The 23,292-nt window shown below is 36.5% G+C and overlaps 1 protein-coding gene and 2 long non-coding RNA genes across 3 annotated transcripts in view; 2 read left to right on the forward strand and 1 right to left on the reverse strand.

Moving 5' to 3' along the window:
• The first annotated feature begins 5,127 nt into the window (after nt 1-5,127).
• On the forward strand, nt 5,128-8,627 carry LOC140039917 (pancreatic alpha-amylase 2a5-like). Its single transcript, XM_072085510.1, has 4 exons — nt 5,128-5,144; nt 5,706-5,843; nt 6,359-6,758; nt 6,896-8,627. The coding sequence occupies exons 1-4, from the start codon at nt 5,131-5,133 to the stop codon at nt 8,567-8,569; spliced, it is 2,226 nt and encodes a 741-aa protein (XP_071941611.1). The 5' UTR covers nt 5,128-5,130; the 3' UTR covers nt 8,570-8,627.
• A 1,881-nt stretch (nt 8,628-10,508) lies between these two features.
• Nucleotides 10,509-23,292, reverse strand: part of LOC140039921 (uncharacterized) — a 33,861-nt gene continuing 21,077 nt past the window's right edge. The window contains exon 3 of the long non-coding RNA XR_011842665.1: nt 10,509-10,529. This is a non-coding gene — a long non-coding RNA (uncharacterized lncRNA). The remainder of the gene's footprint in view (nt 10,530-23,292) is intronic.
• LOC140041089 (uncharacterized) lies at nt 13,011-21,018 on the forward strand. Its single transcript, XR_011842813.1, has 2 exons — nt 13,011-13,084; nt 14,281-21,018. It is a non-coding gene; the product is annotated as an uncharacterized lncRNA (long non-coding RNA).

The following is a 23,292-nucleotide window of genomic DNA, read 5'->3' on the forward strand; positions in this document are numbered from 1 at the left end:
GATGCAAGGACGACCCATAAAATCGACGTCAATTTCTTTCCAATGGGGTATTGTCATGGGTTCAAAGATGGACTTGGCTGCTAGACCTACGTCTAAGTTCTAGAGAAGTACTAATAGTTGCAGATAAACGTATAAAATATATATTGTTTTCATTTTATGTTTCGAAATGCGATTAAATGAATGATACCGTAAAAATACAAAATAGGCCAAGCAATAGATAACACTATAACCAGATGAAATTGTTTTCACAATATAGTATAATTTCACACCATGTACAAATATTACAGATAAGTACCTCAATGATAAATTAGACGATAAATTTAATATCTCGTTGTTTGCACGAAACAACTTATGACAAAATATTTATACAGCAGCATATGGCAGCTTAAACCATTGATGTTGACAATGATAACATTATAAAATTTATTATGTAAAGATGATTGATTTTCAACGTGTCTTTTGTGGTCCGGTTATTATGATGATCTAGGTTCTTTTATTTTGTTACCATACTTCAATGCCAACACGTTAGGTTACAAATATTCTTAATTGATTTATTCCATGTGTAAAATAATAATTATGATATGATTTGATAAAGTTTGAATTGGCTAGTGTTGCTCATTAAATCAATTATTTAAAAAACCTTACATTCATTCATTTTTTCAAAATCAATTTCAATAACAATACACAAGAACAATTACAATCAATACACTAAAAGTGGGGGTTAAAATGGTATAAAACTTCAAAAAGCATAAATACAAGAACGATTATAATAAACCATCCTATCAATATTTCATTTTGTGACTTTTCTGAATATTTCTGGATTTGAATAATATGAGTGGTAGAAAAGCAACTCGGCGACATGCCGGTCACCTATCTGCAGACAATTTTTAACAATTATTAGTTCGAACGTTCACGTACGTACGTAACTATTATAAAACTAGACTTGCTATAAGTCTGTACTTATTGTATTTTTTATTTATTTTTTTAACCTGATGCTTTAGCCAGCTACGTCCCAAGAGGACTACTCATTCAGAAGCTGAAGGCAAGCAGCAGTTATAGTACTAGAGGCCGACGTCATGCTAAATTTACAAATCCCAAAGCAAAGCTGTGAGATAATCATTGAATTATTATCAAAACAGCCGATTAAAGATTTTTTTTTTAGGATACTTCACACTTGAAGTATCTAGGCTTGATGAAGTGACCCTAGACTTGACCATAGCAATAAATAAACTAAAGTGACAGAAATTGAGTCTGTTTCATATAAAAGTAGAAATTCTTCGTTGTATTTTACTTTAAATACAAGTTAATCACTTCTGTAACAAAAAAAACGTATAATAAGAGAAAAGAAACGTTTAATTATAACCCAAAAAAAAGAAGTATTTTTTGCTTTAAATTACATTTTTCAGGTAAATAATTGTTTGGTTAACGTGAATAACTATTATGTGACAATAAAATGACACATTCAAAAACAAATTTGAAATAAAAAATATTTTTTCGGAGGGACAATATATCATTAAAAACTGTTTTTTGTAAGAAATATTACTTGTCTTTTTTTCTGTTTTTTTTTTTAATCAAGCTCAAGTAGTATACGTATAAAACGCCATATGTGCCAAAATATTATCTTTTTACTATAATATCAAGTCAAAACTCCCTCTGGACTACTATAAAACATGCAAAAGTTGGATAAAGTATTTTAAATACATGGATGGCAGATCAATTTAAAGTCACTTACACCGGTTCAATATTTTGGAACAACCTGAAAAGAAATAGGTTTTTTAAAACTACTCGTATGAAAAAGCCGGTACATTGAATCAACTTTTGTTTTAAAATTACAAATCACAAATTATAATCCTTGCCTCTTGTCCAAAAATGAGGTTTTTTGGACAAGTAGTTCTCGGGAAAATGTAATTTCAGTTCTTTAAGACTGCTCACCGGCTTTTGAAAATTGTCTCCTATCTTTTAACACTAGCCGGTCTGAAAACAATATAATTTTGTTATTTGTGAAGTTATTAATAAACCAATTTTGTTGATTTTCAATAGGCATGGTCTGAAAGTAAATACCTATCTACACCCAAAAATTCAGAACGATAACTTGATAACTGTAGGCGCTATCGTGCTAACAAACATACATACATACATACATATAAATCAAAGAGCTGCATAGGCAGGATATAGAAAAAAATCAAGATCAAATAAGTTAAAACTGCCTCAATATAGATTTATTTTAACGACATGTTTCGGGCATAGCCCATCATCAGGTGAAAAGAATTGTAACAAAGGATAACATATATAAGTCACAAAATTACATAATAAAACAAATCAGCCAATCAAAGATGTTAACAAACAAAAGGCATAGTTATAAAGGCACGCCTCCAAAAGCTATGGTGTACAAAGCAGGAATGGTTGCTTATAAAGCAGGAAATTTAAAACAAAGACAAAAGCTTCAAGTGTAAATAATTGTTAATATGTGAATGTCTCTGGCAAAATTAATGTTTAAAGGATCTAAATTGTACATTTATGCCGGTAGGGGCAAGAGTGCCAAGCTTTACAATTATTCTTTCTTCTATAATTCTACGAGATGTCTCAGAACCATTACATACTTTAACACCAGAAATAGTAATATCCGAAAGAGAATGCTCATTATTACAAAAATGGGTGGCTACAGGTAATCCGGGAGTCTTTAGTTTAATAGACCTTAAATGTTCTACAAACCTATCACCTAACCTGCGTTTAGTTTCACCAATATAAAGCATATTACATTTAGTACACGAAATACAATAAACTAGATTTCTAGTGGTGCACGTAATACGATCTGTGATAACATAATTACCAGAAGGTCCTACTATTTGGTTTGAACATGAAACGTAATTACATGTCGAACATCTATTTCTATTACATTTGAATGTTCCAGTTGATTCATTACCTTTGTACATACATACATACATACATACAAACAAAGTAAATACTATACTTGGCAAAATTCTTTTTGCCAAGTAACAAACAAACACACGCTACCGATTACAATCATATACCTCCTTGGCGGAGGTAAATAAATGTATGTACTATCTGTAGATATAAAGAATATTAAGTATAAACATAATATTGTAAAAAATATAACAGAACTTTTATAATCAAGATACTGATTAATGGTGGCCCATCTCTTGTTTTGTTGTTGTTTTGTCCTTCATTATGTCAATTTTATTGACTAGATGGTACGCTCGCTTCGCTCGCGTACCATCTAGGTCGTGCCCACAGATGGTTCTCGAATACATAATAATTTCAGCGTTAAAAAACTGGCGATTTCAAATGTACGTACCGCAGGACAATAATACATGTCGTGTACAGGAACGAATAAATAGACACTGTGATTTATGTACTCAACTAAAATTAGCACCCTATTACTTCCGAAAGAGAAACTTGTCACAAAATAAGACCAATTGTTTAAGTCAAATTTAAACAAACTTAATTTGTGTTTTGTATGTAACATTAGGGTTGAGGGATGGGGAAGAGGATGGGTGCAAAGAGGAACAATGTTAAAATATATTCTTTATCCATTTAGTAACGAAATATTAATTGCTTTCATGTTTTACAAATAATATACCACTAAACACAGTAAAACATTGCGATGTAATACTTTGTTGAAACTATCACCGTCCTAGTCGATTGAAATAGTACAGCACATGTAACGATACATCACTACGACGTGTATATGTTTATAATATAATGTAAAACAATTTGTGAAAACCACCTCTATTCGGGGAAAATCATAAATTCGATTTAATCGTCAATAAATATTAAATTATCTAACTCAACTTAATTAGTAGGCCTAATGGTTTTCAATTGTTTCTTAGAGCCAATTCATACTTAAGTTGGTTCCTACCCTACCCACCAAAGTTGTTCTGCGTTTAGGGCATGTGATGTACCGTAGGCCTATTCTCTATTGGTTTTACAACGCTACTCATGCCAGTGAGGGAAAGGTGATGATGTGGGTGGTTTAACTGCAATAATAAAGATTTGTACATAATATACGGCGAGTGAAAACGTTAGCTCATTATCCGTTTAAAAAAAAATTATATCCAACCTCTGCAGCACAGATTGAAAACAAAAATGGATCGAATTTCGAGTATACAGTACTGTACTTTACGACGCCTGAGGGAATAGACACTTGTGAAACAGAGATTGGAATGTTCCATTCATCGCAAATCAATACATTTGTATAATCGTATATTTTTTAAGAAAATCGGCCTGTCTTCAACATTATGATGCTGTACTCTAGCTGTTCAACCAGTTTTCAGCTATTAAAAACAATTATCGTAGGAGGAGATAGGAAAATGCGAAGCCTCCTCGTATTTTTGTGGCGGGTATTTTTCAAGATGGACATCCATTAGACAGTGTATACCACGATCGGAAAACACCCCTATTTGGGGCAAATCGTTGAACCTAAATTCGTTTTAATCGTCAATAACTAATTACCTAACTCAATTTAATTAGTAAACAGGGTTACATCAGATGGTTAAAATCAGTACCGAAAGTACGAACCAACTTTATATACCATCGAGTAGAAATTCTAGAAATAAACCGAGATTTACCGAATTTTGCCCTTACGTAAATTTATATATAGATGTATTACTTTTGCTATTTCAGTGCTATTGTTCATATTGTATATGAATGTATGTTAGTATGGGACAAACCCTCGATTAGCGAAAGCTATTTTTCTTTGCTCCAATTTGCCATTGGTAAATAACGAATCAGTTGTATATTTATTATTTCAGTGTTATTGTTCGTATTTAATGTATTTTTGAGTATGAAGCAAACCTTCGATTACCAAATGTTATTTTGTTTGTTCCATCCAAAGAATGAACATCAACAGAAATAAAACACACAATTGGTTCCTTTTCTTCACCTCTGCTTTTCAGATGTGCTACAGTGTGTTCACATTCTTTCGCAAGAGCGTATACCAATGATGAAATGCTGGAAAAAGTCATCAAACAAACTATAATGATAACAACAAAGTTATCTGTGGACAATATGTTTTGTGAAAAACAAGAATGTGAATATAGACATCTGGACTACATTATATAAGAAGTTGACATGTAATGGACGGCACTTTCGTCTTCGAACCTTCAGGTTATGCTGCATCAAAGGTATGTACTATGTTGTTGTTTTAAACTAATATTGTTTCTAATTACAATAATAAATAGCTTATTATTTTACTATATTAATAATCATTAACAAAACAAGCTAACAGAAATTGGAATAGAGAAAACTGGGGATGTGTTATAATAATGTTATTATGTGACATTTTTTCTACATAGTTATTAACCATGGGGGTTAATATTAGAGTCACAAAACTATTGAAAAAAAAATGACATTCTGAAGATAATGATAATAAGGAGATATGTTCATCTCGGGAGAGTAGGGAGGATTGAGTGTTTTTGAAATAAAGTTAGAGTTCAAATAAAGTTTATTCGTACTGTTTTATTATTTTGATATGATTTGCCGACCCGAAAAGTTAGGGTGGGTTACTATGTTGAGGTGCCTAATTTAAGTTTAGTAATAATAACCCACTACCCTAAAAATAATCAAAGAATAATAACCCAGGGTTACAATTAGAAGATTTACGGTTTTTCAGTAAAACAGACTCCTCCTCCCCTATGTGGGTAATGTTGTTATTTTATTAGGAAAAACTCTTATCTTAATTTTAGCATGAAGTTCTTAGTATTTTTTGTACTAACCATTGGGTTGGTACTAGCGCAGAAAGACCCAAACTTTGCCGATGATCGAACTGTAATTGTTCACCTATTCGAGTGGAAATGGACAAGTATTGCCAAGGAATGTGAAAGGTAAACTATAACACGTACCTATAAATAATATACGCACAATAAACAATTTATATCACAAAATATGTATAATCTATGGCCTACATGATACAGAATTGGTGTTATTAAACTAAATTTGAACATAATCGTTATGGGTGTCAATAGCGAGTAAGTGGCCGAGCGGTTAAGACAGTTGAACCGTAATTAAGTAGCCATAACATCAGCAAGATTCGTGACTCATGGTTCGGGTGGTAGAACAAGTCCTCTCGGATAAAGACTATAAACCGTATGTCCAGTGTACACATATAGTTCATGTGTATTTTGCATATTACTAGTACATCTTTCGAATCGAATAAGAGGGGTCACCCTGGGTGTACTAGTACACACATCAACTGATCATAACTGGGCTCATTGTGCAATTGGGTGTTTAGTTCACCACCTGCTGTTCACATCCTTCACTAATAAATATCTTAGTTAGAAGTTGAATAAAAAATGGAAACAAAAAATAACACTATTTGGTTATTTTATAAATTAATTAGGTTTTTGGGACCACATGGATTCGGAGGTGTCCAAATCTCACCACCAAACGAACATCGAATTGTCTACCAGCCCGACTGGGATCCAAATGTAAAACGCCCTTGGTATGAAAGCTATCAACCAATCAGCTACAAGCTTAAAACTCGACGCGGTACGCGTGACGAACTTATCGATATGGTGGAACGATGTAACAAGGCTGGCGTAAGAATCTACGCGGACGTTGTGGCCAACCATATGTGTGGAACTGATGCTGGTATTGGAACTGGTTCTGCAGATAGTACGTACGACACCTCACAATACTTATTCTCTGGCGTGCCATTTTCTTCTGGTGATTTCAATGTCCCTCAGGGGAAGTGTAACAGCCACAATGACCAGATATCCAACTATGGAGATCCTGACCAGGTTTGTGTGCTTTAAATTAATGAATCATTTAGATAAAAAATTCTTGAATAATTACTAGTAGAAGTTGTATAGAACTTATAGTACAAACGATATGCAACAACGGTCTTTGTTTAACATTTTGTTATTCGTTCATACAGGTTAGAAATTGTAACTTAGTCGGGCTTATGGATCTCGATCTGTCAAAAGATTATGTACGTCAAAAAGTAGCCGACTATCTGAATGATCTGACATCTATTGGAATTGCTGGATTCCGTATAGATGCAGCCAAACATATGTGGCCAGCAGATTTCCAAGCCATTTTAGGTAAACTCAAGGACCTGCCAACAAGTTACTTCAATCCTGGCTCTCGTCCATTTGTTTACCAAGAGGTCATTGATCTAGGAGGCGAAGCCATCAGCTCTACCGAATACACACACCTTGGTCGTGTTACAGAGTTCCGTTATGGTCGAGAGGTATCAGAAGCCTTCAGAGATGGAGGCAGTAATCATATATCAAATTACGAACCATTTGGATCCGGCTGGAACAATATGGTGCCTGAAGGTGACGCACTAGCTTTTATTGACAATCATGATAACCAGAGAGGACATGGCGGTGGTGGACTACTGGTAACACATGATGATGGTAAATACTACACACTTGCAGTAACGTATATGCTGGCATGGCCGTATGGTGTACCCCGTGTTATGAGTAGCTACGATTTCACGACAGATTGGCAAGGTCCACCTTCAGATGGTAACTACGTAACCGATGACCCACCGATCATGCAAGATGGTAGCTGTGGCGGTGGCTGGGTGTGTGAACATCGTTGGCGTGCAATCAAGAACATGGCAAAATGGAGAAACATTGCCGGTAATGAACCGGTGAAGAATTGGTGGAGTAATGATTACCAGCAGGCAGCTTTCTCTCGTGGAAGTAAAGCATTTGTTGCTCTCAATAGAGATTACAATCCAATCGATGCAAAACTTAATACTGGGCTTCCATCTGGAGAATACTGCGATCTAGCAAGAGGAGATTTTGATGACGCTAGTAAAACTTGTAGCGGGCCAACTGTCACAGTTGATAACGCGGGAAATGCCGACATCTACGTCGATAACAACTCCGATGAGCCTGTACTCATACTCCATGTCGGTGCCATGGGTAAAGGTTGTTCTGATTGCGTTAATCCAACTTCTAAGCCCAATCCAACTTCTCCGCCAGACAATGGTGGTGTAACATCTCCTGCCGGATCAAGTCGCACGGTAATATTTGTAAATAAACCTACAAGCAACGGTCAAGATTTATTCGTACGTGGCGGTATTGATCACTCACGACGAACAGGATGTACATCGGAGGCGGAAACTAGCGCATGCGCACTACCGATTACACATCGTACAGGCGGCTCAAACGGTAAATACAACGCATGGAAAACAGGCGATATGCATCTTGATTGGTATGGAGCTGAGTACGGCCAAGGCAATTATAATGGCGACCATCCGGTTGGTTCTCCAATGGTTTGGACCACCAACAACCCCGGGCATGGTGGTAATGTTAACAAAGACGGGTATGGGTACACGGCTCTTAACCAATGGGGAGACCACTACTGGTTGCTGGACGTAGACATGGACTGCAGTAAAACAGAGAATGGTTGGTTTGAGGTCAAAGCTTTCTTGAAGAACGGAGATGGTTGGGAGAGCGATCGCAACCAGGCATCAAGTTGTTCTGGAACTGCTGGTGGCAGCAAACCGTACACGACTGGCAATCATTTTGCACGATGTGGGTTTGTGAACGTATTCAACTACAATGACAATTCATGCCTTATCAATAACTTTTAAATTGCTTGTTAATTTAGAAAAATAAAAAGACAAATTTACCACACAAAAAAAATATAATAATGACAAAAATAAAATGATTTTATCAATTGCATTAACATTATAATGACTTCTTTATTTCTATTGCTACAAACACGTATTTCTTGAACAATTTACTATATAATATCGAGTAGAATATTTTGATATTTTCTAATTTTTCTCTTATGTATAGTAGAGGGTATCGCGTTCATATTTCAATAACCTCGGCTCTGCGCAAGTGTTTTTATATTTCAGTAATACCCGCCTTTACTACATTTCAGTCGTCTGAATTTACTATTCACGTAAATGAAGTTCACTGACCATTCTAAAAAAAAACCAAACAAAACAAAAAAATAGTACGGTAAAAATATTCGGTAAAAAATAATATTCTATACGGTTCTATACGGTTTTATATACTATGCTAATTTTATGCGAACTTTAATTGTGATCGTTTTATTTTCCCAACATAATATTCTTTTCAATCATTAGGTCTCAACCACATACCCACGGATACTATATGACGTCATCCATGTACTTCCATAGGCAAACAAAATCTGAATGGAACACTCTGACACTGTGTATAGTTTGTCGTATTCGATTGGGAACTTTCATTGTCAACATAACGATTCGTTGAGTACTTTTTGTATTCGAATTATAAATTGTAAATGTGCTCAACAGAAAATCATTCGAATAGAAAACGTTGAAAACGCAATCCTTTTGTTAAGAACAATCTCAATGCTCAAAATACTCCGTTAAATAAGTACTTAACGGAAACACTGTACTCAACGGTAAAAGTTATTATGAATTAATGTGATGGGAATCTCAGATTATGGTCGTTAAGAAGGAACCCGTTTATGCAACTTGGGCCTAACCTAACCTATCTATCTAAAGAGCTTCAACATTGCCCTAACCATTTAGGATGTCTACATCAAGTTTCGTAAAGCTTAGTTCCCATTGGACGCAAAGTAAGGACGTAAGCCGTAACGTAAGCGAATTGACCAATCACAAACGACAGTTCGAATAATCCATCGCTTTGATTGGTCAATTCGCAAGGGTGCGGCTCACGTCCTAGTGAGAACCAAGCTTAAACAACTTACACGATAGTAGTTGTTATTGTCATCAACACACCCACAACCCTCTGCTGGCACACATCGTCCATTGGTGTCTAGGAACGTGTTTGTTTTTGGACATTGGCAGGATGGGACACAGGCAAGACAGAATGGGTAGATAGCGGTCAAGCGCTGCTGACAAGTAGCTGGACCACATGATGCTCCACAGGCTACCGGAACTGGATCACATGGACAATCTAGTTTTAAAGATCACACGTTAAAATAATGTTCAGAAACTTTCTTTTAATATAAACTGACTAGACAACATAATCATACATTTAATACATTACAATTTCACATAAAGTGTGGAACTGAATTATCAGTTTTTCTTTATCACAACACCCTGAACAAAAAAAAACATAATCTACACACATTCAAAATATGTATTGGGGTTTCTACAAGTTGCACACAAAGAAGAACAATTTTATGAGTCAAATGATGGCTGTATCACGACTCATTTTAATAATTCATTTATTAGTAAAAATATAAAAATATATATAAATTTTTTTCTTCAAAAGAATTGAAAATACTGGTATGAACTTTGACATACCAGGTGGTGGGATACACGTGCACGTTTCACAGCCGTCTTCTTCTTTTTCAAAACCATATTCACATACTACAGGAACAATTCCACAATTCCTAGGCTCGCAGACTGGAACACAGCTACACGTTGGACAGCCGTCGTCGTCCAGTGCAATCTAACGGCTCTTCGCATTCCAGGATTGGGCATACGATGAACTCGTCGTCTACGCATTGACATATATCGCAGCCATTTTCATCTTGCTGGTAGCCATTATGGCAAAATATACCACAATTAAGAAGGTCTTTACAAGCACCTGGATAATTCAAAAAATATACCTTAAACAATTTTAAGCCTTGTCTACACTATCAAACTTTATGTGACAAAAAATGTGATGTGCCCATATATGGACATGATGATGTCATATCACTACCATAGTTGGGTACGGTATATCACTACCATATTTGGGCACATCACACTTTGGGTTGACAATAAACGACGAGAGTGAAAAACTAGGAAACATAAGAATATTGGAAAAAATGTCGGTGTTTATCCGAATAAAAATGTCGGTAATGATGGCAATGATTACATTATGGTACTGTATATGATAACGAGACAGACACTTGGAAATGAGTACAGTGGATGCAATGATGATGACGATACTGTTGCTGATGATTTAAAAAATAACTTTAAAAGACAACAACCTAATTCACAACAAAAATGTACAAAGAAAATAATTGAAAGCGTCCTTTGACATTTGTGTGTATCTACAGAAAGTGTATTTTCAGGAATAAAAGCAGTCACAAAAATGTTTAAAATATTCAATACTGTAGAATAAAACGAACAAAGGGAAAATAAGAGTGTTTAACGAAATAACGAAACTCACCAGCTTGTGAGACCAAAACAATAGTTGACAACAGAATTGAAAAAACGGCGGTGTTCATGTTGACTCGAGAAAGTTTTAAATAATAAAATGGAAATTCAATCATCAATCATCTCCTTATATGTTGTTCTAACCAGGATCTAGTATTATCACTCTAGTATACCACATCTTTTCTAGCTTAATATCTTAATATTCCTAAACACTAAGTGTATTACACACTAATTTCTCCATGATCGTATAGCCAGGAAAGTTTTAAGATTAAAATTTGTGTAAAAGTAGATTAAACCTTCCTAATAAAATGCACTTGCTATGTCCGGTTCCGTAAAACAGATTAATTATCATCTTTTAGAGAAGCAAATCAAGGGTCATTGAAGATGTCTTATTATATTGTATTCTATGTATGCATATGTTACGAATGACTTTATTTGGAGAATAAAACTATATTTTCCGTATGATTTTAAAACACATCAAACCACTTTTTTAGGATGTTCACGGTATGTTCACGGTATGTAGCCTACAAAGAAGGCACCACTTGCTCCCTCTAAATACACATTGGGAACGGTTACTGAATGTTAAAGAAGGGCTGTTTGATAGCCTTGGTTGAACGAGTAATACTGAGCCTAAATAATCTTTAATGAAATGTCCTACAATACAAAGGAGTTTTCAAATTCATTTTTTTCCATAATTTCATTTTCTAAAATCTAACAAATTCTAAATGTGTAGACATTCTTTATTACTATAGATTATTCAAAATGGTTTAAACTTTCAAAAAAAGTGTTTGGTGCCCTCTATATTATTGCAAATTCTACAAAGATGTCACATGTGTAGGTTATCTTTTAACAAACACAATTAACTTATGCTGTTAATTATTTTCTTTGAGTACTTTTCAACAATGTTAAAAGGTCGATTTGCATCTCCCTTCGGCAAAACCTTGCATAGAATGTTGTGGTATTGCTTTATAATTATACAGACTAATTGACAATTTATAAATTTGCCATCACATTATTCAATTGTTCATTATTATGAATTATCCCCATACTTTATTATATTACATATTCTTTTATTTAAAATAACCAACATTTAGTTTAATAATTGTAAGCTGTCTGTGGTCGATTGCACTACGTACATTTTTAACATTTGACATCACACACTTTTTCCACACCTGTTCGTCTTGTACTGCCTGACACTCTCCCTACCACACCCTTTCTCTATATTTTATTGTGGACTGACATAATCAATTCTTATCGTTTCTCGTTTTAAAGAAGGAAGTATGGTTTAAGTATGTGAACTGATTTTACTTTAAAAAACGTTCATAAAGCGATGCATTCATTCTTGCTCCTTGGTATTATTTAAAACTAATTTCAGAATAAAAACGTGTTTAGCACATGTTTGGGTAGACCAACTAGCATAGGTGTTTAGCACATGTTTGGGTAGACCAACTAGCATAGGTGTTTAGCACATGTTTGGTCTTTTCTTGCCTTTATATATTTGTCTTCTTTGTATTTTATATGGCAGAAAATTGAATAAAAAAAGTACTACTGTTTATTTTATCAATGGTAACGAAATGTATTTTAAAAAGTGATCAGGTACGGTATCATACTTGACTGTCGAATAACCAGATGTTACTCTAAAACCTAATGGCATATTTATGGCACTATCAATTGCACTAGATCCCCCACTACTTGCTCCTTCACATTGACTTTAGTATCAACATTTATGATTGATTATAACTCTGTTAATAAGTGACTTTATCATAGCAAATATGATACCTTCATCCCTTGCAAATTCCTCTCTATTTTCCCCATAACGGTCGTATTCTCTACCAGCACGTTGCGTACGTATTACACTTCAAAATATTCGAAAAGCTGGTGGTCCTATATAAAACAGAATCGTAGACTAGTTGACAGAAGTTATGATAGAACTTCTAGTTCTGTCATAGTTGAGATCAATAGTCTTCACTCACCGACGTGTTTGCAACAGTCAGCACGGTAAGTTGAACAAGTATTTAATTTATTTCATTTCAATAAATATTTCAGTGTATTTAAAATAAATACCCCAGGGAAGAAGTATTTAAAAGCGATAATTAATAAATTATAGCAATCATATTTATTTGAAATTCATAGACAAATATGTATTAAAGTTTATCGTTTTGGAATAATAACCTCAAATTATGTTACCTCTCTTTATAATGATGAATGATAAAATAATATTAAACACTATGACATCCATATAGGTACAGGTATGTTATTATTTAGTCATTGCTTTAAGTACCATCTATACGAACAAATAATGAAGGTATGGGTGCAATCAGATGAAGTTTGCTATACATAGATTAGTCACAAAGTCATATATACCGATAAAACTATTAACCATTACACTGTATTTCCAAACTTCTAGGCCTATTGAGTTTGTTACTCGTCTTTCGCAAGAATTATATTTTGTTATCTAAATAAATAACGATATTAAATCTCGTCGTAGCACGGACACCATTTGCAATTCATATTCTCTTTAGTTCGTTATGTTACTCATGTAGGCTTAGGCCTACGGTACTTATACCATTTTGTATTCCATGAATTTTCAAATTTCTTCTCCAACATACTGATGTATTCAGACAAACATTTTAGCATAATAAATAAATACACAGGTTAATGTGTGTCTACACGATACCTGATGGCTAGTTGATTTAAAAGTAACAAAACCATTGAAAGGGGTTTGACGTATCACAACCTTTTTTACACTGAAAGTTTTGGAAAATAAGGCAAACAGAACCTTATACCAAAGCAAAAGTGAATCAGATCAGAGCGGACATTCGGACATTCGGACACAACATTTTAATATTATTATTAATATAATATATTAATAATATTATTAATATCAATGAATTACATAAACATTAATTATTTCTAATCAAACATCAAATGATAACAGCAAGCATTCGCATAAATATATCGGTATTTAATAACAGTCCTTATACCATCTTAACTTTAATATGTAGGCTATTATTGTACTGATTATTGATTATTATATTTTTATATGAGAAATGGTTCTCGAAACTCGAATTTCAGACTGTTTGTATCGTTATTTAATGCTTTGTTTATAATGTATCCGTATTTTTTAAATTATACATGAAAGTATTTATACAGTATTGTAACTTATTAATTAATAATTGGTTTGTATTCTTCAGAAAATGAAGGTGTTTCTGTTAGCCGCGCTGTTGGGGTGCGTGTTGCTCCTGCAAGTACGCGCTGAATCGCAGTCGTCTGACCTGCAGGACGATCAAAATGAAGTCAATTCTCTTGACCTGAAGGTAAACCCAGATTTGGAATCAGCTGACACCAGTGAAGTCGACAAAGACATGTTGGCCTCATCAGGTTTAGATAACGCACAAGAAATTAGTAAAAGATGTCGGCGACGATCCTTTAGACGCCGTTACAGACGTCGATTTCGTTGCCGTAGACGACGTTACAGACGTCGAATAATTAGACGTTCTCGACGACGATACAAAGTACGACGCCTCCGAGTCCAATATTATTGGCGCAGTGGTCGATTCTACAGACTGTGTAGACGTGGTCGTCGTACGTATTGGCGTCGTGTAACTTTCAGATGTCGAGGTGGACGTTTCTACTGCCTATACCGACATGGACGTCGACGATATTGGCGCATAATGCGTGCATACGTGCGTAACAGACATGTATATGTTCTTCGAGGACGTCGATATATCAGAACATCCACAGTGGTTTCCTCAAGTAGAATTGTCACAAGAACCAGTACTGGTGGATATCTCGTTTGGCGTAACAGGCGTTTGTATTTCCGAGTTCGTTATGGGCGTCGTTGGATATGGCGTGTTGTTCGATACAGATGGAGCCATCGTCGACTATATTTCTATTGGGGAAGAAGATGGCGATTGGTAAGGTGCTACAAACGTGGGGGACGAATGTTCTTCTACCGCAATGGTCGCTACTATACCGGTGGCAGAAGAAGACCAGTGAACCTGTACTTCCGAGGACGACGTCTCTTCTGGACAACCGTCTACCGTGGACGAAGAACATGGCGTCCAGTTCGTTATCGATGGATCCGTCATCGTCTATACTTCTACCCAACGTTTGGCCGTCATCGAAGATGGCGCCCTGCTCCAGTTTATTACCGCAACGGTTATATATATGTCTTCACCAATGGTCGTTACCGTCGTACTGGTACATACCACCCACTCAACCCAAGACGTATAAATATTAATCTTTACTGGCGTGGAAAAAGACTTTACTGGACTACAATTTATCATGGACGAAGAGTATGGCGTCCCGTGCGTTACAGGTGGTCCCACCATCGTCTATATTATTACCCACTATTTGGTAGCCGTCGAAGATGGCGTCTAGCACCGGTGTACTACCGCAATGGATATGTTTTCTTTTACCGAAATGGCCGCTATTTCAAACGAAGGTTCAGATTTCCTCAACCTCAAACAACAGTGTTTTTGTTCTGGCGAGGCAGACGCCTATACTTCAGATGGGTATCACATGGTCGTGTTAGATGGCGAGTGGTGAATTATCGCTGGCGCAATCACCGTCTGGTGTACTACATGCCATTCGGGCCACATCGTGGCTGGCGTATTGCACCAACATATCAACGAAATGGTCACATTTATATCTACCACAACGGTCGGTATTTTATAAGTGGAGGCGGTCACCCACACGTCCCCCATAGACCAAGTCGTCCCATGTTTGTTTGGCGCGGTGGCCACCTGTACTATCGATATCGCCGTGGAAACCGCTACTATTACCGTATTGTGACAACCAAACGATACCATGGACGGTACTTTTATTACTACGGCAACACATGGCACATGCTAACGTACTACTACATGAATGGAGTGTCATACTACTTCCATAATGGTCACTACCTTGTCAAGCATAAAACAGTGATAAAGTATCATCATCATCATCATTATCATCACCATTATCACACAAGGTTCCATACTAAAATAGTCAAACATCATCACCATCACCATCATGTAAAAATACACAGGATACACCATAACAAATATATCCACCATAAGATAGTACACCACCGTGTGGTAAAGCACTACCGATATAAAACAATACACCACCATCATATAAAGCATGTTCACCATCACATACATCACCGTCGTGTTGTAAACCATCTTCGTATTAGACACCACTACATCAAACACCATAAATACTATACCCATCACCATCACCATTACCGGCACGTGCACCATCGCCATCACCATCATGTTTACAGAAATCACGTGATAACTCGTCATATCAAACGATATCATCACCGATATATCACTCGACTTCATCATCATTATCGTCATTTCCATCACGTAGTAAACCATCATAAGTACGTCAACCATGTGAAATATAGACACAGATACGTGAAACACCATCGACACTTTACACATCATCACCATCACTACCGCCATGTTCACCACAAGGTTCACCACCATAGATATATAAATCATGTGCGCTACCGACACCAATATATTCGACGTCATCGACGCTTCACCCACCACCATCATCGACATTTCCACATTCACCATCGTATACACCACCATAAATATATAAACCACGTCAGTGTACGACACGTGAACATAGTTCGTCATCGTCATCTTGTCCACAACCATCACCATTACCACCATTACCATCACAGACACCATCACCATCGGTACATCAACCATGTTAGCACAAAACATATTTATGTAAAACATAACAGATACCTTACCCATCATCACCACCACTACCACCATTTCCATCACAGAATACACCACCACCGGTATATCAACCACGTTATAAACCGACACAAATATATTCGACACCATGTCCACTTGACTCATCATCATCACCATTACCATCACTACCATCACCGACACCACCACCATAAGTACGTCAACCATGTGTTGGTACGTCACAAGTACGTCAAACATAACAGATATCTGACTCACCACCATCATAAATTCATTCACATTCATCATAGAATACATCATCACCGTTATGTCAACCATCTCCGTATACGTCATCGGTACGTGAAACACCACACGCACATCACACTTCACCATCACCACCACTACCATATTCACCATAGGATCCATCATCATCGAATTGTCAACCATGTAATTACCCGCCATCACTACATCCGGCACCATCGTTACTTGACCCATCACCATCACCACTACCATCATATTCATCACCGCCTCCATCACCATCGGTACATAAACCATGTGATCACAAAACAACATTATATCAAGCATCATGTTCATATAACCCATCACCATCACCACTACCACCACATCCACCATAGATTGCACCATCACCGTACCTACACACACGTACTTACCCGCCACAGATACATCAAGCACCACCGTTATTTCACCCATCACCATCACCATTACAAACATTACCACCACAGAATTCACCACCATCGTTACATTAACCATGTACTAACACGCCATCGAAACCTGTACCGTCACCGACATGTGACCCACCATCACCATCATTACTACCATCATCACCACAGAATACATCACCACCGATATATCAACCACGTAATTACACGTAACATTTATATCAGACATCACAAGCATTACACTCATCACCACAACCGATTCATCCATATTCAACACCGAATCCAACACCACCGATATATAAACCATCTCCGTGTTATCTACAAATATCTCTACAAAAACCGTTACATTACACGTAATCATAAACAATACTTTAACATATACCACCGTATTAGGCATAACAAAATAATTAACCATCTTCGAATTGTTCATAGATATATAAGAACAAATGTGTACCGACATTACAACCATCATAAATACTTCCACTTGCACAAGCATTACCATCACCACCGATACGTCAACCATGTCATAACACGTCATCGAAATATATACAGACACCGACACGTGACACACCATCACCATCACTACTACCATGTCCACCACAGACTTCATCACCATAAATACATCAACCATATCTTGTACCGACATAAATACATAAAACACCACCGTTATCTGACATACCACCATCACCATTACGTACACGTACATCACCGTCTCCATCATCACCGTTACGTCAACCACGTGCTCACACGTCACAAGAATATATATCGTCACCGATGGGTAACTCACCACCATCACCATTACCGACACATTCATCACCACAGACATCATCACAAATATGTTAACCATGTGATCACACGTCACCATAACGTTTACAGACATCATTACATCACGCACCACCATCACCATTACCATCACATCCATCACCGACTCCACCATCACAAGTTTGTAAACCATGTGGTAATGCACCATCGCTATATTAAACACCATCGATATCTGACACACCATCACCACAAATTTATTCATATTCATCATCATATCCAACATCACCGATACGTTAACCACTTGAAAGTACGTCATCGGTATGTTAAACACCACAGATATTTGACTCATCACCATCATAGAACAATCCATATCCACCATCGCATACATCATCACCGCACTATTAACCACTTGCTTGTAAGACACCATAATATAGTAACTCACCGCTACTTGACACACCATCACCACCACTACCGTCACATCCACCACAGAATCAATCACCATAAATACATCAACCATTTGCGAATCCGTCACAAATACCTATACAAACATCGATACTTGACGCATCACCATCATCACTACCACCACCATCACCACAGAATTCATCACCACCGTGTTATCAAACACTTAAGAATACAGCATCGGTATATCAAGACTCACCAATACCTCACCCATCACCACCACCATTACCGCCATATTCATCACAGGATTCACCATCATCGTGTAGTGAACCATTTGCGTATCAGACACAAATATATATACAAACATCGTCATGTGACCCACCATCATCACCACTATCACCATCACCACCACACGCACCATCATCATCGCTATGTAAACCACCTTAAAATCAGTCACCGATACATAAGAACCAATCGGTACTTGACACATCACCATCACCACTATCACCACCATCATCACATTGTAAACCACCATCGAATCGTTAACCACCTTCGTGTCCGACATCGATACGTGAAACACCACACATACCGTACCCATCATCACCACCATTACCATCACTACCACCACAGATTCCACCATCACCGTTATATAAACCATGTGCGTACCAAACATGTGTATCATCGTCATCATCAATACCTAACTCATCACCATCACCACTATCACCATTACCATCATAAACTGCATCACCACCGCTACATCAACCGTGTCATGGTGCATCATCACTACATCAGACGTAATCGCTACGTAACTCACCATCATCACCACTACCGTCACATTCACCACCGACACCATCACCATCGATACATCAACCATATCAGAACCAAACATGTGAACGTATACCGACACCGATATCTAACCCACCACCACCATCGTACCATCCATCTGCATCACTGGCACCATCATCATCGGTACTTAAACCATATGCACGTGCGCCACAGGTACATCAAGAGGCATATCTACCGAACACGTCACCACCATCACTACCGACATTACCACCACCATATTACCCATCATCGTACCGTGCATCATACTAAATTCCACTTGAAGACTATCTATCACCATAAATTTTTAACGCATCACCACCATATCTTCAAGACTCTACACCATCACCATCATCATCACCGTACCATCCATCATCGACGAACCATCTACAAGTACAAATACCATCACCACTATAAACATCATCACCACCACCACTACCACAAGCACGTGAGTTCATCGCATCATCATTTCCACATGGGATTCCATGGATCATCTTTGAACGTGTTCTTTAGCTGGCGTGGTGGACATATGTACCATAGAGTACGAATACACGGACGATACACATGGCAGATTGTCAGAACCCGTATGCGAAACCACCACATGTATTATTTCACAAACGGTAGATGGTACATCGTTCCCAACTACACCCGTAATGGCCGCTTTTACTTCTATTTGGATGGTCGATACAGTTCCAATCCCATGCCATCCGGTGGCAGATTTAGCATCCGATATTTCAGTACAAATGTAAGAATAATCTTCAGAGGTGGACGCATGTATTATCGCTATCCTTATGGCCGAGGCTATCGTCTACGACCCGTACGTTTCCGAAGAAGACACGGTCGCTTCTACTACTGGACCGGCAAAACTTGGCAATTCGTTCCTTTCTATAGAATCAACACAACTTACTTCTACTACATAAATGGCCGATACTATCCATTCGGTGTCAGTGGTGGTAGTAGCAGCTACAGCAGCTTCAGCAGTGGAAGAATCTCTTTCCATAGACCATACGTATTCTGGAGAAGAGGTCGTTTCTACTGGAGAACAGTAAGAGGTGGTAAAACATATTGGCGTCCTCTTCGCTACAACCGTTACCGTGGTCACTACCGCTACTATTACGGACGACGATGGCATTGGGTTAATTACTACGTTAATGGAAACAGATACTACTTCTGGTTAAATAACCGTTACCATTCCGTTCCGTATAATTTCTCTCGTGGGTTCCATGGGTTCGGTAGATTTAGTCGTGTATACCGCTCATATGTTACAAGAACCGTTGGGCCAATCCACCGCCACTTCGTATCACATCGATATGGTCACATTAGACGATTTATTCATAGATTCCGTCGTTAAATTTCTATCATAAACGACAACGTTTAGCAATCAAATGTATTAAACTACCAACAACCAATCCAAATAATACAAACTATATGAGGTTCTTGTTTTGGCCAAAATAGAAAGAATAAAACTATTCAACAATATTTGATTTGTAAACAACAACCATTTGGAGGGATATATTCTCTTGTGTAGGAATAGAGAGATATTAAATAAAATAAAGTGAAACGAAACAAAATGCAATATTTGTCATTGTCTGTTTTCTGTGTCTGTCATTTTCAAGTCTCTGCCTCCCCTTCTCTGTCATATACTTCACTCACATTTCCAAATATAAGTTGATAATAAATAAAAATAAACACTATACTATGTATTGTGGAGATAAAAAAAACGATACATATACCGTATACGTGATACTCATAATATGAGGGGAAACATACGGGTTAAGCGGCCAACCCCTATTCATGATTGCAGAATCTTTAGAGGAACCGACAGACGAAATAGTATATTTTTTCGTTTTTAGAATATGTGGTAGTGTAGTTACATATTACAGGTAAGTCGTTTATATTACACACTCATAACAAAAATCGCTTTACAACATTTTGAGAAAAAGATACAAATTATTTTTCCTTTTCAATCATGACAATGTCACTTACCACAAGCTGGAAAACAATGAAAATGTCACATAACATCATAAGCATGAAAACAAAAAGTTTTCTGAGCATGAGCAGAGTGATTTCAATGACTTGGGCGTATTTTCAATGGACACGTGTTGATACAACAAGTATCAATGAGGGTGACTCAGTGACATGTAAGTAATACCCTGGCATGCAGGTAAAAGCCAATTGACAACAATTGAAAATCATCTGTCTCTTACAGTGAGTTCCAAACAACAAACGCATCCAACATGCATCATTTGACACATTTCTGTAACACCTTTTTATTATTTTTCTGAAAAGACATTCCTAACAAAAATACTGTGGAGAAGTCTTCATCAATTACTACAAACTCCTGATTCACGATATCAAAACAATGCAAGGAACTAGCTAAAACTAGTTACAGTAACTTTGTCAAATCAATATGTATTCTTCTCTTTCTAATCTTTTAGTCGGGAGAGCCATTTCGTTTACTGTAGGTATTTCCTTAAATTTATACAACAAAAATATACATAATGCAAAACAATATGGACACAAAGAAGCAAGATAAAATCGGCATTATAATTTTTAGAGAGGAGCTATTTTTTATTTTTATTTTTATTATTATTTATTTATTACAGATCATATAACTTGTCTATATCTACAATAAAACCTAAGGAGACAAAAGCAAAGTAACTCCTAATAGGAGTGTCAACTGATATTGTTTGTCCGTAGTGTTAAAATAATGTATTGTCCTTCATTCGTTTCAAGGGAAAGCTTATAATGGGTGTCTGAATAGAGGTGTCCCCTGGATAGGAGGTGGTGGGGTGCTACTGTATAACGTTGAAATATTGTTGCATTAGAGTCATACAACATATTGCTATACTGTTGGTGTTCGACAAATATCCAAAACAGCGACACAGTACTGGTATAATTTTACTGTAATAATTTTAAGTTGAATATAATAAATAAAGTATTATAGAAGGGCCTACAACATAAATGTTATTCTTTCTTTTCATTTAAAATTTTGTTTCCCTTAAAAAACGTTCACACTGTGACACAAACGGTGATTTCATGACTAAAATTCTGTCTACTATCAAACTGGTAGTCATATACCCAAATATGGTAATGATGTGACATCATCATGTCCATATATGGTCACACATTTTTTGTCACATCAAGTTTGAGTGTTATACAGAGCTTCAAATATTATTTGCTTACATTGTAAGTTTTTAAAAAAATGTATGTATATGCATACAAAAAGTCATGATCGTCAATGTCACTGGTTTCTCAGAACCAGTTACCTCACTGGTTTCTCAGAACCAGTTACCAATATGTTGTTACTTTTGTCATAGCTATGCACCCAAGAGCTTGCTTATTCGCAGAGTTTCAATAATATTTTACTGTAATAATAATCCCTTTTTAAAATTATTCTAATTCCACGTATTAGTGTAAAAATTAATTAGGTGAAAACAAATTTTACTTGAATGAACCGAGCTAAGTTTATGCTGTATAAAGAGGGACGTGGCTCGACAGATGGGCAAATGACACTTAAAAACACTTGTTTAGTTTCGTATAAATATTGCCATCTCTACCATATGTTACAAGTTTTAAGTAATGCTTTATAAACATCATAACGCATTCTTTTTTTAAAGGTTTTTTTGTATTTTCATATTTGTTGTAACTTTACTTTGTGAACTAATGTAGAGGCCCAATGATACTAAGGTCGTATCTGTAAGAAGCATCCGAGTTAAATATTGAATAGATGGCGTCGACAGGCCTACTGATAGATAGTGACACAAATGCAAATGTATAGTCATAGGTTATGAGGAGCTCCACCTTTTAGTCTATATAGTCAACAACCTTGAATCCTCCTCCTCTCATT

The sequence above is a fragment of the Antedon mediterranea genome, chromosome 2 (assembly GCF_964355755.1).
Source record: "Antedon mediterranea chromosome 2, ecAntMedi1.1, whole genome shotgun sequence".
NCBI classification, from domain to species: Eukaryota; Metazoa; Echinodermata; class Crinoidea; order Comatulida; family Antedonidae; genus Antedon; species Antedon mediterranea.